This window comes from Zingiber officinale, chromosome 1B, assembly GCF_018446385.1.
Source record: "Zingiber officinale cultivar Zhangliang chromosome 1B, Zo_v1.1, whole genome shotgun sequence".
Classification (NCBI taxonomy): domain Eukaryota; kingdom Viridiplantae; phylum Streptophyta; class Magnoliopsida; order Zingiberales; family Zingiberaceae; genus Zingiber; species Zingiber officinale.
Genome location: NC_055986.1, coordinates 131,755,393 through 131,770,658, shown reverse-complemented (window position 1 = coordinate 131,770,658; position 15,266 = coordinate 131,755,393). Strand labels below are relative to the sequence as shown.

General features: G+C 43.3%; 1 protein-coding gene across 1 annotated transcript; it reads right to left on the bottom strand.

Annotated features, from left to right (window-relative positions):
• Window positions 1-12,146: 12,146 nt before the first annotated feature.
• Window positions 12,147-14,908, bottom strand: LOC122042261. The gene is made up of 2 exons (XM_042602279.1): window positions 14,015-14,908; window positions 12,147-13,622 (listed from the first exon to the last, which is right to left on the bottom strand). The coding sequence occupies exons 1-2, from the start codon at window positions 14,906-14,908 to the stop codon at window positions 12,147-12,149; spliced, it is 2,370 nt and encodes a 789-aa protein (XP_042458213.1).
• Window positions 14,909-15,266: the final 358 nt, after the last annotated feature.

Sequence of the window (15,266 nt, the reverse complement as noted above, 5' to 3'; positions counted from 1 at the left end):
TCAAAAGAACAAATTCAGAACAAAATTAGCACACAACAGAATTTCATTTCAAAATTCAGAACTCAGATTCAATGTCCTGAAATAGCTCATAGATTTTAGTAGAAACAACAACTCAAGTTGATACATCAGTTCTAATTTCCATCACAAATTTGATACTAAGCTTTTCATTTCTGAATTCCTGCACTATCCGGTAAATATATCATTCTAATCAATCGGAATTGTAACTGTCAAATGCTGTCCTTAATTCAACATCTCATAAATTCAAATTTCTTGTCAGAAACTAAAAATAATAGCTTACAATTAAAAATGTAGTGTGCCAATTTTTTCTTCTCCAAAAATCTGAAAACAGAGTAAACAGATTTTCGATCATTTGAAACTCAAGAAACTGAATTCAGATTCTCAACCAACAGCTTTTATCTTAGAAATGGTTTCAGCATTCATCACTTTGATAACTGTCATTCCATATGAGTATCCCATTTTCTAGAATTAATAGTCCACAACAAGCTTCCCATTTCAGCTGTTTTTGTTTCTGAATTTGTAAATAAAAAGAATATTGCATTGAAACAGAAGAGTTAAGTTTAATCAAAAAGAATTCCAGCATCAGCCTTCATTTCAGCTTACTTCTATTCAATTCCAACCCCTAAATTCAGTCCTCAAGATTGCAACGGAATACACTTCCCCCACACTTAAGCCTTTGTCCGTCTTGGCCAAAGAATCCATCACATAACTTCTATTGCCCCCATATCCAAGAATTAAAATAAAAAAGACACAAGATATGATGGTAGCAAAGAATAATGGCAAGAATAGTGTGAAAAAAGAATACAAAAGATTTACCTTTATACATGCAATTTCATCCATTAACTGTGGCTTTGAAAGAATAAAAGCAAGTTCTAGAGTTGCAATAACATAAGTGTATCACACAAATGAAGGCTAAAACTCACTAGGTAGAAAAAGTATCTCCTCAACTCATCAATCTAGTTTCCATTATTAAATAGTAACCTCAAGAAAATTAAAAGTCCAATCTTGACATTAAGCCCGAAACTTAACAATCAAAAATAGCTAACTTCCTCTATTCCTAATGATCCGGTGGTAAGAGCCCGGGACCCCCTAACGAGGGGTCAACGCCCCGTGGAGGTCAAAGGAGGGGTCAACGCCCCGTGGAGGTCAAAGGGCCAGGTGATCCGTTGAAGAAGGGTGAGCCGACCGGACTCATGAGAAAAGGGCAGGCTGATCGGTCTGCCAGTAAACATCTGATAGTAAAAGGCGCCCTGACAGGGATCGGGGTTCCGATGCTCAATGAAACAGTAAATAATGACCGAGCGGAAGGCCTAAGAGAAGGAAGGACGTAATGGGTGCGCCGCCCGGCCGGCGCAGGGAATTAGGGCCGTCCGGACGGCGCTCTTCGTCTAGCCGGCCGGACGGACGTCCTGGCCGGCGGTGGGTAAATAGGGACAGGAACATCTGCTGACAGCCGTCAAGTCGTATGGCTAGGCCATACTCCTAGTCTGACAACGGGGTGTCCTGTTGTCCCATCGAAGGCGCGATGGGACTGTTGCAGTATTGCGTCAGGTAAGCTTTCTGACAAACCCATACCGAGGTATGGGCTGCGGACACGTACGCGCCTCGGTGGGCGTGTAGAAGCTCTTTCACCGCTCTATATAAAGAGCCGCAGACTTCGCCAGAGGTATGCGTTCTACAAGCTTTGGAGCTACTTTTTCCACCACTTGCTTACCTGACTTGAGCGTCGGAGAGTCGCCGCCGGGAACCCCTTCCCGGCCCGACTTCTGTGCAGGTTCGCCGGAGTTTCGTGAGACTAGCCGGAGATCTACATCAGCAACCCGGAGAGCGCCACGTGCCCAGCGTCCGTTGATTCAGCATTCGGACAGGATCAATTTGGCGCCGTCTGTGGGAACGCTCCTGCATCCGATCGGAAACAATGGACGAGGCTGGACGACAACACATGGTGACGCTTTCGAACGAGGAACTCGACGCTCTGATCGAGATAAGGGCCGCCAAGCTCGTGGAGCAAAAACAGAAAGCCACAGCCGAGCGGCCGGAGCAGCAAGCAACATCAGCGTCTGGTGGTCGAGCGGAAGCACCACCGGCCACCATTGCATTTCATCGAGCCCTATTCCGCACCCCTGAAGCCGTACCAGCTCATAGAGATAGGGGATCTTCTTCGGATGAAATGCCTAGACGAGATAACAGAAAGGGGAAAGCCCCCCGAGCGGACGCATCACCCGAGAGGATTAATCGCCAATTTTCAGAGGCTATTCTGCGAGATCCTCTGCCGAAGCACTACGTGCCTCCGACGATCGGCGAGTATAATGGGGCAACCGACCCAGATGATCATCTGGGTAAGTTCGATAACACAGCTACTCTCCATCAATACACAGATGGAGTAAAGTGCCGAGTTTTTCTTACCACTCTCTCGGGATCGGCTCAATGGTGGTTTCGGAGGTTGCCGGACGGATCCATCACAAGTTTCAAGGACTTCCGAACAGCCTTCCTCCACCATTTTGCAAGCAGCCGACGTTAAATATCGAGAGACGAGCCGACGTCTATAAACGTCCGAGCGGAAGGCCGTCGAGCTCCGACGTTAAATATCGAGAGACGAGCCGGCGTCTATAAACGTCCGAGCGGAAGGCCGTCGAGCTCCGACGTTAAATATCGAGAGACGAGCCGGCGTCTATAAACGTCCGAGCGGAAGACCGTCGAGCTCCGACGTTAAATATCGAGAGACGAGCCGGCGTCTATAAACGTCCGAGCGGAAGAGCCATCCATGTAATATATTTTGGCGGTAAGAAGTCGATCGACGACAAAGCTCGTTCTTTAAGACCCCTGAGCAGCCGAGCGGCTCGCATAGCAAAATCTGTGGAAAACCCCTTTGAGGTAAGGTGCAAAGCAAAAGATGGTTAATTAGAATTAAAGACGTGAGCACGTGAACGAGTGACATTCGCGCGTCGAGCGGCTGCGCAATCGCATGGAGAAAGAAAAAGGTCTTGCCAAAACAAAAATTGCAAGGAAGGAAAGATGATCTATTTACGCCAAGCACTGGGCAAACGAAAAAAGTTACAGCAAAAAATAAGTTTGGCCGAGCGGCGAAGATACAAAAAAAAAAAAAGTTGGTAAAAAACCCTCCTCACGCATCAAATTCAAAAAGAGCATCAGGAATGGCGCCCATCACGGTTGCCAGGTCCTCTTATGGCCAGCTCGGCGGGAAGGTGGCCTTTGGTCTTCAAGTAATCCACAGCCGCCTTAATCGCCTCTTCGAAAGTGAGGGAAATTTTGTCGGTAAATTTCTCTCCGAATTCGTCCGAGCGGACAAACGCCTTCCTCACTTCGTCAGAACGAGCCGACTCCCCGTCCTGATACTCTTTAAGAGTGGCCTGGGCAGCATCATTGGCAGCCTGGAGATCCTTTAAATCCCCTTCGAATTTGAGCAAATCAGCCGAGCGGCTCTCCTTCTCGGTGGTAAGAAGAGCATCCAGATCCTTGATGCGTTGCTCCAGCCCTCTGATCTCCACCTTCATTCGGTCCATGTCATCGATGGCCTGGCGCTTCTGAGTGGTCGCCGTCTTGATCTCCTTATCTCGTTGTTTGACCATCGCTTCGAGCCAAACGACCTTGCTCGCCAGATCGGAAGCTCGTTTCCGTTCGGCTTCCAGTAATTTTTTGGCCTTCTCCAGAGTGGCCGTCGACTGTCGGCTGTCTCCCGCGGCCTTGAGTTTTTTCAATTCATCCTCCAGCTCGGCCAACCGATTGCTAACGGCAATCTGCTCCACCCAGTTCTACGAGCAAAAGTGAACAGGTTAAAAACTTAATTCAAATACACGAACAGAGAAAAAGAGCATACCCCGGTGGCCTGTTGAAGGTTGCTGTCGCCGAGCTGCCCGGGAGTCATCGCTTTTATTCGGCGCCGAGCGTCCTCCCAAGCTTTTGCAAGAGGGCCCGTCAAGGTGATCTGCTGCTCGGGGACCACTGGCCGATCAGCAGCAGCCATGTATTCCTCTGAGGGGAGGCGCAGGACGGTTTTAATTAAATTCGGGCCGCTCGGCTCGCCCTGAGAAGCATCGGCCTTACCGGATGGCCCACCGGTGGACGAGGAAGGAAGCTCGCCCAAACGCCTGATACGGCGCAGAGTTCTTGAAGGGCTGGACGGCGGCACCTCAGAGCTTGCCCTCGGAGAGCCATGTGGGGTCGGGGTACTCTCTAGGGAAACCGTCCCGGACAACACCGGAGCATCCGCGCCCCGCTCGGGCTGTGGCTCATCAAGTGGAGTTGAGACAGACGCGGATTCCGGTCGTCGGCGCTTCCGAGTGACTAGCGGAACATCATCGGCCGAACGGCCCTCCACCTCGGCTTGGGTAGAAGGTTCTGTGCCGCCCGCTGCCTCGTCGTGAGAGGTAGTAGCTACTAAGGCTTCAGGGGCATCCTGAGTCCCCTCGCCTAATTCGCCGGTCGGATCGGCTGGATCAAGGCCCCGCTCGGCGACCTCCTTGTTCTTCACCGCCTCAATCTGAGCGGCTTTCAATTTGAGCTTCTCGGTCGCCTTAGCACGCCACATAACTTCAGCTGCAGAAACAAAGATTAAATCAATTAGAACAAAAGAAAAAGGAGGGATGAGAATCTCTTACTCATGCTGTAGGGCAGATCGGCTGGGGTAGAAGACAGGCCGAATATGTGCATTACTCCCGGGAGGAGCGGCTTGTCAATATGATAGCGTTGACCGACCAGCCGTTCGGCTGCATGAAGGTATGCCGCGTCGCCTCTAAATTTGCCGAGCTCCGATTGCGCCGGCATCGCCGTCTGCCACTTGGTACGAAAAGTTGGCAGCTTGGGAAAACGCACATAGAAAAAGTGCTCCTTCCAATGTTTGTTGGAGCTCGACATGTTATCGAAGAAGACAAAACCTATCCTAGACTGGAAAACAAAGGTGCCCCACTCGGCTTGCTTGGGATAAAAAAAGTAGTGAAAAATCTTAGGGTCGAGGGGAATGTTGTTCAGTTTAAAAAGGACTATCACTCCGCTCAGCAGCCTAATGGAGTTAGGGACTACCTGGCCGAGCGGAATGCGAAAATAATTGCAGACTTGTAAGAAGAACTTGTGAGGTGGAAAACGTAGCCCGGCCAAAAATTGGTCTCGGAAGAAAAGAACGGTGCCGGGCGGCGGTTCATGTGGCCGATTGGCCGGTGTGGCTAACACTATGTGATGGTCAGGAGGAATATCATAGGTTCGAGTGAGGCGCAAGGCATCCTCCTCATCGAACCGACTTTCCATGGTCGAATACCAAAGACCAGGAGCATCGCCGGTCGGTTGTGAGGTACTGGTCATGGTATAAGGCCAGGGATGGACGCGTGATGGAAGAAAGGAGAAATAAAGCTAGGAAAGAGTGCGGGATGATAAAAGAAATAGCTAATAGAGAGAAGAAAGGAGAGGCAGCAAGGAAAAGGAAGCCTTACGGGCAAGGGAGATGATCGGAAGAAGCTGTAGGGTCGCCGGAGAGTCGGAACGCAAGGTCGCCGGAGAAGAAAGGAGCAGCGAAACGTCGGGAGGAGATGAGGCCGAAATGCGGCGGAAAGTGGAAGTCGGAGCTTTATAAGGGCGGCCGCTATTAATTTCAGCCGTCCGATCCAGGTCGCCGATATCAAGGTCGTCATCTAGCCGCTCATTTCAAACGGCGGCTGTCCCATCGGAAGTGACGCCACCGCCATACGCTGACAAACGCACGATCGCCACGTGTCAGCAGGATACTGGCCGCATTTAATGAGCTCCCCTTACCATGCAAAGCGCACGTGATGGGTAGTAGGGGAAAGCATCGGACATGGATTCCAAGAGAACACAAGGCACGGACAAGATACCGCCGAACGGATGAGTATCCCTATACCTGGCCGAGCGGCCTAATGCAGTGATCATTGCTCAGTCAGATCGGCAGTCCAGTCAGTCGGACTTCGCCTCCTTCGACTAGACTCGAGGGGAAGGCAAGTGATCCGGTGGTAAGAGCCCGGGACCCCCTAACGAGGGGTCAACGCCCCGTGGAGGTCAAAGGAGGGGTCAACGCCCCGTGGAGGTCAAAGGGCCAGGTGATCCGTCGAAGAAGGGTGAGCCGACCAGACTCATGAGAAAAGGACAGGCCGATCGGTCTGCCAGTAAACATCTGATAGTAAAAGGCGCCCTGACAAGGATCGGGGTTCCAACGCTCAATGAAACAGTAAATAATGATCGAGCGGAAGGCCTAAGAGAAGGAAGGACGTAATGGGTGCGCCGCCCGGCCGGCGCAGGGAATTAGGGCCGTCTGGACGGCGCTCGTCGTCTAGCCGGCCGGCGGTGGGTAAATAGGGACAGGAACATCTGCTGACAGCCGTCAAGTCGTATGGCTAGGCCATACTCCAAGTCTGACAACGGGGTATCCTGTTGTCCCATCGAAGGCGCGATGGGACTGTTGCAGTATGGCGTCAGGTAAGCTTTCTGACAAACCCATACCGAGGTATGGGCTGCGGACACGTACGCGCCTCGGTGGGCGTGTAGAAGCTCTTTCATCGCTCTATATAAAGAGCAGCAGACTTCGCCGGAGGTACGCGTTCTACAAGCTTTGGAGCTACTTTTTCCACCACTTGCTTACCTGACTTGAGCGTCGGAGAGTCGCCGCCGGGAACCCCTTCCCGGCCCGACTTCTGTGCAGGTTCGCCGGAGTTTCGTGAGACTAGCCGGAGATCTACATCAGCAACCCAGAGAGCGCCACGTGCCCAGCGTCCGTTGATTCAGCATTCGGACAGGATCACCTAACATATCATCGAAATCATGCAAAAGAGGGTACCATTTTCTTATTACTAATTTTAAAAGTAAGGTCTATAAGAAATTCATTCACAGTAAAGAATTTATTATTCTGTACTAAATTTATTATTTGTAAACAAAGAATTTATTTAGCAAGCAAAAGTAAACGGAAAGGCTAAGTTGAACAAACTCCCCTTTAATTGGATAAGATGCTCCGGTGTGGCTCATTCTCTCTACCTCCACTCCATTGCTAGCATCATGAAAGATCTTAAGTCGATGTCCATTCACCTTGAAAATCCGTCCAATAGATACATCCCTAATCTCAATAGTTCCATAAGAGAAAACATTAGTTATAATAAATGGACCCTCCCAACGATATCTCAACATACCTTTCATCAATTTGAGCCTTGACCTATACAAAAGCACTTTATCACCTATATGAAATTCCTTCCCACAATGTGCTTGTCATGAAAATTCTTGGTCTTTTCTTTATAGATCCGTGAGTTCTCAAATGCCTCCAACCGAATTTCTTCAAGTTCTTGGAGTTGCAATTTTCTTTCTTCTCCCACTAGGCTAGCATCAAAGTTACAAGCTCTAACTGCCCAATATGCTTTATGTTCAATCTCTACGGGAAGATGACAAGCTTTACCATACACCATTCTATATGGATGTTGGTTGCTACTCGGTAAACCTATAGGTTCCACTGTACAAAAATTTTGTACAAAGGTCTGAACCTTTTCCTAGCTACCATGTATTCTTTTAAATTAAATTTTGGATCGCCTGCGGAACTTAACACGTTTGATCCACTTAACACGTTTGTGTGGGCAACGATCTTCCGAGATGAGAACCACCAAGCACCTTCTTCTTCCTTACAAGTTTCGGCCATCAAAACTTCTCCTAGGATGAAGAGGTTCGGCCACCACCACCATGCTCCAAGGGATGCTAGAAAAGAGGCTTCTTTTCTCTCCTTCTTCTCCTTCTTAGATCCGGCCACCAAAGCTATCTCCACCATGAGAAGGTTTCGGCCACACAAAGGAGAGGAGAGGAAAGAAAGGGCCGGCCACACCCAAGGAGAAAAGAGAGGAAAAATAGAATAGAGTCGTTAGCCTTGAAGCCTCCTCTACCCCCTCTTTTATAATCCTTGGTCTTGGCAAATAAGGAAAATTTAATAAAAACTTCCTTAATTCTTTTGCCATTGAAAAGGAAAATTTATTTAATTAAAATAATTTTCTCTTTTCAAATTATAATGGTCGGCCACTCTTCTCCCCAAAACAAGGAGAGTTTTAATTAAAACAAAAATTAAAACTTCCTAATTTGTTTCTAGAAATTTATAAAAATTTCTCCAATAATTTTAATCCCTTCATGATTGGTTAATAAAAAGAAATTTTATAAATTAAAATCTTTCTTTTAAACATGTGGATAATTTCCAAAAAGGAAAGTTATCTCTAAAAATTAAAATCTCCTTTCAATCTACAAATAAGGAAAGATATTAAATCTTTTCTTAATCTTTTATAGAAACTAATAAAAGAGAATTTTTAATTTTTAAACTTTCTTTTAAATCATGAATATAATTAAAAGGAAAGTTTTTACCAAAATTAAAATCAACCTTTTAATCTACAAATAAGGAAAGAGATTTTAACTCTTCTCTTAATCTTTTGTAGAATCTTATAAAAGTAAGGATTTAAATTTTTAAACTCTCTTTTAAATTATATTATCCACATAAGAAAAATTTTAAAATTAAAATTCCTTTTTATTTTAATAGGGACGACCACATGAATTCACCCATGAACATACCCATGGCCGGCCCTAGCTTGGTCTCCAAGCTAGCTTGGCCGGCCCCTATAGGATGAGTAAGAAGGTGGGTATAGTACTCTATAATTAAGAGGCTACGATAGGGACCGAGAGGAGGAATTGGTTTTGATCTCCCGATAAAATTAAGCATCCCGTGCTCGCCCCGAACACACAACTTAATTTTATCAATAATAATTCATTCCACTAGAGAACTATTATTGAACTACCGCACCAATCCCAAATTACATTTTGGGCTCCTTCTTATTATGAGTGTGTTAGTCTTCCTGTATTTAAGATAACAAATGCCCACTAATTAAGTAAGTTACTGACAACTCACTTAATTAATATCTAGCTCCAAGAGTAGTACCACTCAACTTCATCGTCATGTCGGACTAAGTCCACCTGCAGGGTTTAACATGACAATCCTTATGAGCTCCTCTTGGGGACATTCTCAACCTAGATTACTAGGACACAGTTTCCTTCTATAATCAACAACACACACTATAAGTGATATCATTTCCCAACTTATCGAGCTTATTGATTCATCGAACTAAATCTCACCCATTGATAAATTAAAGAAATAAATATCAAATATATGTGCTTGTTATTATATTAGGATTAAGAGCACACACTTCCATAATAACCGAGGTCTTTGTTTCTTTATAAAGTCAGTATAAAAGAAACGACCTCAAATGGTCCTACTCAATACACTCTAAGTGTACTAGTGTAATTATATAGTTAAGATAAACTAACACCTAATTACACTACGACCTTCCAATGGTTTGTTCCTTTCCATCATGGTCGTGAGCCACTGTTTATAATTTATAAGGAACCGATAACATGATCTTCTGTGTGTGACACCACACACCATGTTATCTACAATATAAATTAATTGAGCAACTACATTTATCATAAATGTAGACATTTGACCAATGTGATTCTTATTTCTAGATAAATATTCATACCAAAAGCTAGGCTTTTAGTATACACTCTAACAATGGAGGCATTCCTATAGGAGTTTTGAAAGCAGCTCTGTAAGCCCAAAGTGCATCATCTAATCTCTTACTCCAATATTTCCTGTCAGCCTCACAGTTTTCTCTAAAATTCTCTTCACTTCTCTATTTGACACCTCAACCTGTTCATTTGTTTGAGGATGATAAGGAGTAGAAACTCTATGTGAAACCCCATATCTATTCAGCATAGTCTTCATGAGTCTGTCACAAAAATGTGTTCCCTGATCACTAATTATTGCTTTGGGCACTCCAAACCTCCAGAAAATATGTGTCCTGACAAAACTCACAACAACTGAAGAATCATCAGTCCTGATAGGAATAGCCTCCACCCATTTGAAAACATAATTAACTACCAACAAAATATATGAAAATCCAAAAGAGACAGGAAATGGACCCATGAAATCAATACCCCAAACATCAAATATCTCACAAAATAGCATGTAGTATAGAGACATTTCATTCCTAGGTCCTATGTTACCAGGTCGTTGACACCTATCACATGATCTACAAAGAACATAGGCATCACGAAAAATGGTAGGCCAATAAAATCCACACTCTAAGACCTTCCTAGCAGTCCTTTGAGGTCCAAAATGCCCCCTAAACTCAGATAAATGACAAAATATAAGTACAGACTGAAACTCATAATCAGGTATGCATCTCCTAATGATCTGATCACTACAAAATTTCCACAAATAAGGATCATCCCACACATAATATTTTGAGTCACTTTTCAATTTGTTCTTTTGAGCCTTTAAAAATTGTACAGGAAAAACTTGACCTACTAAGAAGTTAACTAGATCTGCATACCATGGTGACTCACCATGCATCCAAAAAAATTGCTCATCTCTGAAATCATCATCAATAGCCGTATGATCTAGATCCCCTTCAATTCTGCTCAAGCGATCTGCAACCAAGTTCTCCTTCCCACTCCTATCTCGAATCTCCAAATCAAACTCCTTGAGGAGAAGCATCCATCTGATCAATCTAGGCTTAGCATCTGGCTTCTTGAGGAGGAACTTCAAAGCTGTATGATCAGAAAATACAACCACGTGAGAATAAAGTAAATATGATCAAAATTTATCTAAAGCAAAAACAATGGCAAGAAGCTCTCTTTCCGTAGTGGTGTAATTCACTTGAGCTGAATCCAAGGTTTTCGATGCATAGCAGATAACATGTGGTGCTCCATTTACTCTTTGCGCAAGAACCACCCCTATAGCAAAATTTGAAGCATCACACATAAGCTCAAATGGTAGAGTCCAATCTGGTGGCCTGATAATAAGTGCAGAACTCAATGCCTCCTTCAATTTTTGAAAAGCCTCCTTACACTTTTGATCAAAATGAAACTCTACATCTTTCTGAAGCAACTAAGCCAATGGAAGAGCAATATGATTGAAATCCCTAATAAATCTCCTGTAAAATCCTACATGACCAAGAAAAGCTCGAACATCCCGCACGCATACGGGGTAAGATAAGGAAGATATAGCACTAATTTTAGCAGGATCTACCTCAATTCCTCTCCTAGAGACTATGTGTCCTAAAACGATGTCATGCTCAACCATAAAATGACATTTTTCAAAATTAAGTACTAAATCACTCTCAATGCATCTATTTAAAACCCTAGACAAAATTTCCAGACATGCATCAAATGATGAACCATATACAGAAAAATCATCCATGAAAACCTCCATGCAATGCTCAAATAAATTACCAAAAAATACTTACCATGCATCGCTGAAAAGTTCCTGGAGCGTTGCAGATTCCAAATGACATGCGTTTGTAAGCAAATGTACCGAAAGGGCAAGTGAAGGTAGTCTTCTCCTGGTCCTCTGGGTGGATGCAAATATGAAAATATCCAGTGTAACCATCAAGGAAGCAATAATGTGATTTGTCCGCTAGTCTCTCCAACATCTGATCGATAAAAGGCAAGGGATAGTGGTCCTTCCTGCTTGCTTGATTCAACTTCCGGTAGTCTACACAAACTCTCCAAGAATTATTCACTCTTGTGGGCACCAACTCATTCTCTTCATTTGCAACCACTGTCACCCCAGATTTCTTTGGAACTACATGGATGGGACTTACCCACTTACTGTCAGAAATAGGGTAAATGATGTCTGCCTGTAGAAGTCTAGTCACCTCTTTCTTCACTACATCCAGGATCAGTGGGTTAAGTCTCCTCTGTGGTTGTCTCACTGGTTTCATATCCTCCTCTAAATAAATTCTGTGCATATAAATAGAAGGATTGATACCAGGAATATCTGCTAAAGTCCATCCAATGGCTCTGTTGTGCTGCCTTAGAACTTCCAATAATCTACTTTCTTGTTCTGGTTCTAAATTCTGGGCTATGATGACAGGCAACTATTGATTCTCTCCCAAGTAGGCATACTTCAAGTGTAGAGGCAATGGTTTCAACTCGTCCTGTGCTTGATCAATAGATGGTGATCCTGGGGGTAATGTTTCTAAAGAACAATCCCCTACACATAATTCTTCTTCTCTGAGCGATCCTAGGGATAGAGCTTCTCCTAAGCAATCCCCTACGCATACTTCTTCTCTTTCACTCGAAAATACTCCTCAAGACACATCATCCATTACCAAGTCTAAAACATCCTCCAAAGCTGTAAACGGTACATCATCTTTTTCAACTTCTGCCAAATCTGAATCTGAATCAAATTCTGAGAAGAATTCCATACTATCCAGCTCCTCTGAGATATCCAAACTAAGAATAGAATAATCCTCTCTAGGATGCTTCATAGCGTCAAAAATACTGAATTGGACCACTGTGTCTCCTATCTCCATAGAAAGTGTGCCCACATGAACATCAATCTTTGTCCTTGCAGTCTTCAAAAATGGTCGTCCTAGAATGAGTGGAGATCTACTGGTCATATAATCTCCCTCCATATCGAGGATATAAAAATCGACAGGAAAGATAAGTTCTCTCACCTTCACCAATACATCTTCAATAACTCCAGCTGGGTGAGTCTGACTACGGTCAGCTAACTGAATGACTACTCCTGTAGGTTGTAATGGTCCAATCCCTAATGTTTGAAAAACTGATTTTGGCATCATATTAATTGAAGTTCCCAAATCTAACATAGCATCCTTAACAAGACTACTCCCAATCTCGCAAGGAACTGTAAATACTCCAGAATCTTCACATTTCTGAGGAACTGGTTGAAAAAGTGCAGATACATTCTTACCCATGCTAATTAACTCATTCCCCTTCAACTTCTTCTTGTGCACACAAAGATCCTTCAAAAATTTAGCATATTTAGGAATTTGCTTGATCATTGTTAGTAAAGGAACATTTACCTCCACTTTGCTAAATAAGTTCACAAGCTCTTGAAATTCCTTGGCTCTTTCCTCTTCTACATCTCTCCTTAGTTGAGTTTTTCGTTGAGGAAAAGGCAAAGTGATGTTCGGCTTTGTATCTTTCTGAGCTGACTTTTGATACCCTGAAATTCCAGATTTGTTGAAATCTGGGTTTTCTGTTGCAAATTGTGCAGCTGGACAAAAGCTGCTGGAATTTTTTGGAATTAAGCTTCCATCTCCTTGTGAATGTTCCAAATTCAATGGATCAATGTGAATTGGAACAGAACTTGAAGTTGGCACATTTCTAACCTCCGGAATTTCATTTCTGCTGGAAATTAGTTGCGGATCTGCTGGACAGAATTTCAGATTTGCTGGATCTTCATCAGCAACCCTTCCTTCACTTGCACTCTCTGAAATTCTTCTCCCACTTCTCAAAGTTAATGCACTAACATTCCCTTTTGGATTAGGAGTTGTTTGTGAAGTCAATTGACTTGATCCTTGTGCTTGAATCTGATTTATGCTGGAAGCCAATTGCCTAATCTGTCTTTCTATATTTTGAAGTGCAGAATCTGTTCTTTGCTGATTTTGTTGCTGTTGAAAGATTTGTTGCATTAACTCCTCTAATCTAGCTTGTTGTGCATCGGAATTAGAAGCATTACTAGAGTTCCCTTGAGTTAAACTCAGCCTTGAAGGTGCTAGAAGTGCTTGCTGTCCAAAATTTTGCCCTTGCTGGAAGCACTGATTTTGGGAATGAAATTGTTGGTTTTGATTTAAATATTGTTGATACGGATGATACGGTTGCTGAAATTGACTTGTAGGATGATAATGATGCTGAAAATTCTGATTATGCTGCTGGGAACCTTGCTGAGGTTGCTGGAAGTGTGGCTGAAATGCTGATTTGAAGATGGTTGTTGATAGAATGAATTGTCATACTTCAAATTTGGATGATCTCTCCACCCCGGATTGTATGTGGAAGAGTTAGGATCATATTTTTGTTGGAATTGAGCCTTAGAGAAAGCTGCCAAAGACTCATCTTGATGGAGGTTCGGACACAATTCAGAAACATGATCTTGACTTGAACAAATACTACAAACTACATTTTGTTTACATGGAAATTACACATTTGGAACCATAGAAGATTGAGTAGCATTGTTCAAGGACAATTGTTTCGCTAATGATGTTAATTCCATCAATGAGTTCCTTATCTGTTTTTGTTCATTAGAATCCATTTGAACTTCACCAACTCCTCTAGTAGTGAGTGCTCTACTTCCAAATTGTTGTGAATTTTCAGCCATGTTCGAAATCAGTTCCCTTGCTTGCTCTGGAGTTTTGTTCACTAAAGCTCTTCGAGCCGCTACATCTATCATACTTCTGTCCATAGGTAACAGACCCTCATAGAAGTATTGGACCAGATCACTAATTTGGTGTTGAGGACAACTTGAACATAGTTTCTTGAATCTCTCCCAATAATCATAAAGTGTCTCTCCCACCACTTGTTGAATCCCACAGATGCTTTTCCTAATAGTTGCAGTCCTCGAGGCCGAAAATAATTTCTCCAAGAAAGCCTTCTTCATGCCAATCCAAGAAGTAATAAATCCTGGTGACAAATAATACAACCAATCTTTTGCTACTCCAGTTAGTGAAAATGGAAAAGCCCTTAGCTTGATATCCTCTTCTGAAATTCCTTGTGGCTTCATGGTTGAGCAAACCACATGGAATTCATGCAAATGTCTATTTGGGTCTTCTCCAGATAATCCTTGATATTTCGGAAGTAAATGAATCAACCTAGATCTCAGCTCAAAATCTCCTGCCAAGGTTGGATAAGGGATGCATGAATACTTAAAAGCCTCATCAGGAGTTACAAGCTCCTTCATAGTTCTATTATGATCAGCCATGGAATTATCTGAAGATAGCAATGCACTTTCTGATTCCTCTGAAATTTTCTCTTGAATTCTCAAAGCTCTGAAGATTCTCTCAATCTCTGGATCTAACTCAAACAATTTGTCTGTCAAAGATCTGGTCATGAAAATAATTTAACTGAACATTCAAGTAGATATTCTGTGAAAACAAAGAAGATGCAGAACAAAGAAACTAAAAAGGTGCACAATCTAAAATCAAACACATTCTACTAGTTATGTTTCCCCGGCAACGGCGCCAAAATTTTGATGTTGGTCATATTACATGTCACTTGGCACACAAAATTTATAAAAATAGAGACCCATTTAAAATAAAGATAAAACGTGTAGTAAGGAGTCCCAAGTCGTGTTTCCCGAGGATAACTAATAAATGAGCTCGAATTAGATTATAAACTCTTATTAGGTTACCGAAGAACAAAGTAATCTTATCAAATGCCCCTAAAATTCTGACTCATAATCAGTTATT

Excerpts from the sequence above, each read along its gene's own strand:
- LOC122042261 (XM_042602279.1), bottom strand. The coding sequence starts at position 14,908 with ATGACCAGATCTTTGACAGACAAATTGTTTGAGTTAGATCCAGAGATT. Across the intron at positions 13,623-14,014 it reads ATGCTACTCAATCTTCTATG|TGCTTCCAGCAAGGGCAAAA; the intron begins GTTCCAAATGTG and ends TCCCAAAATCAG.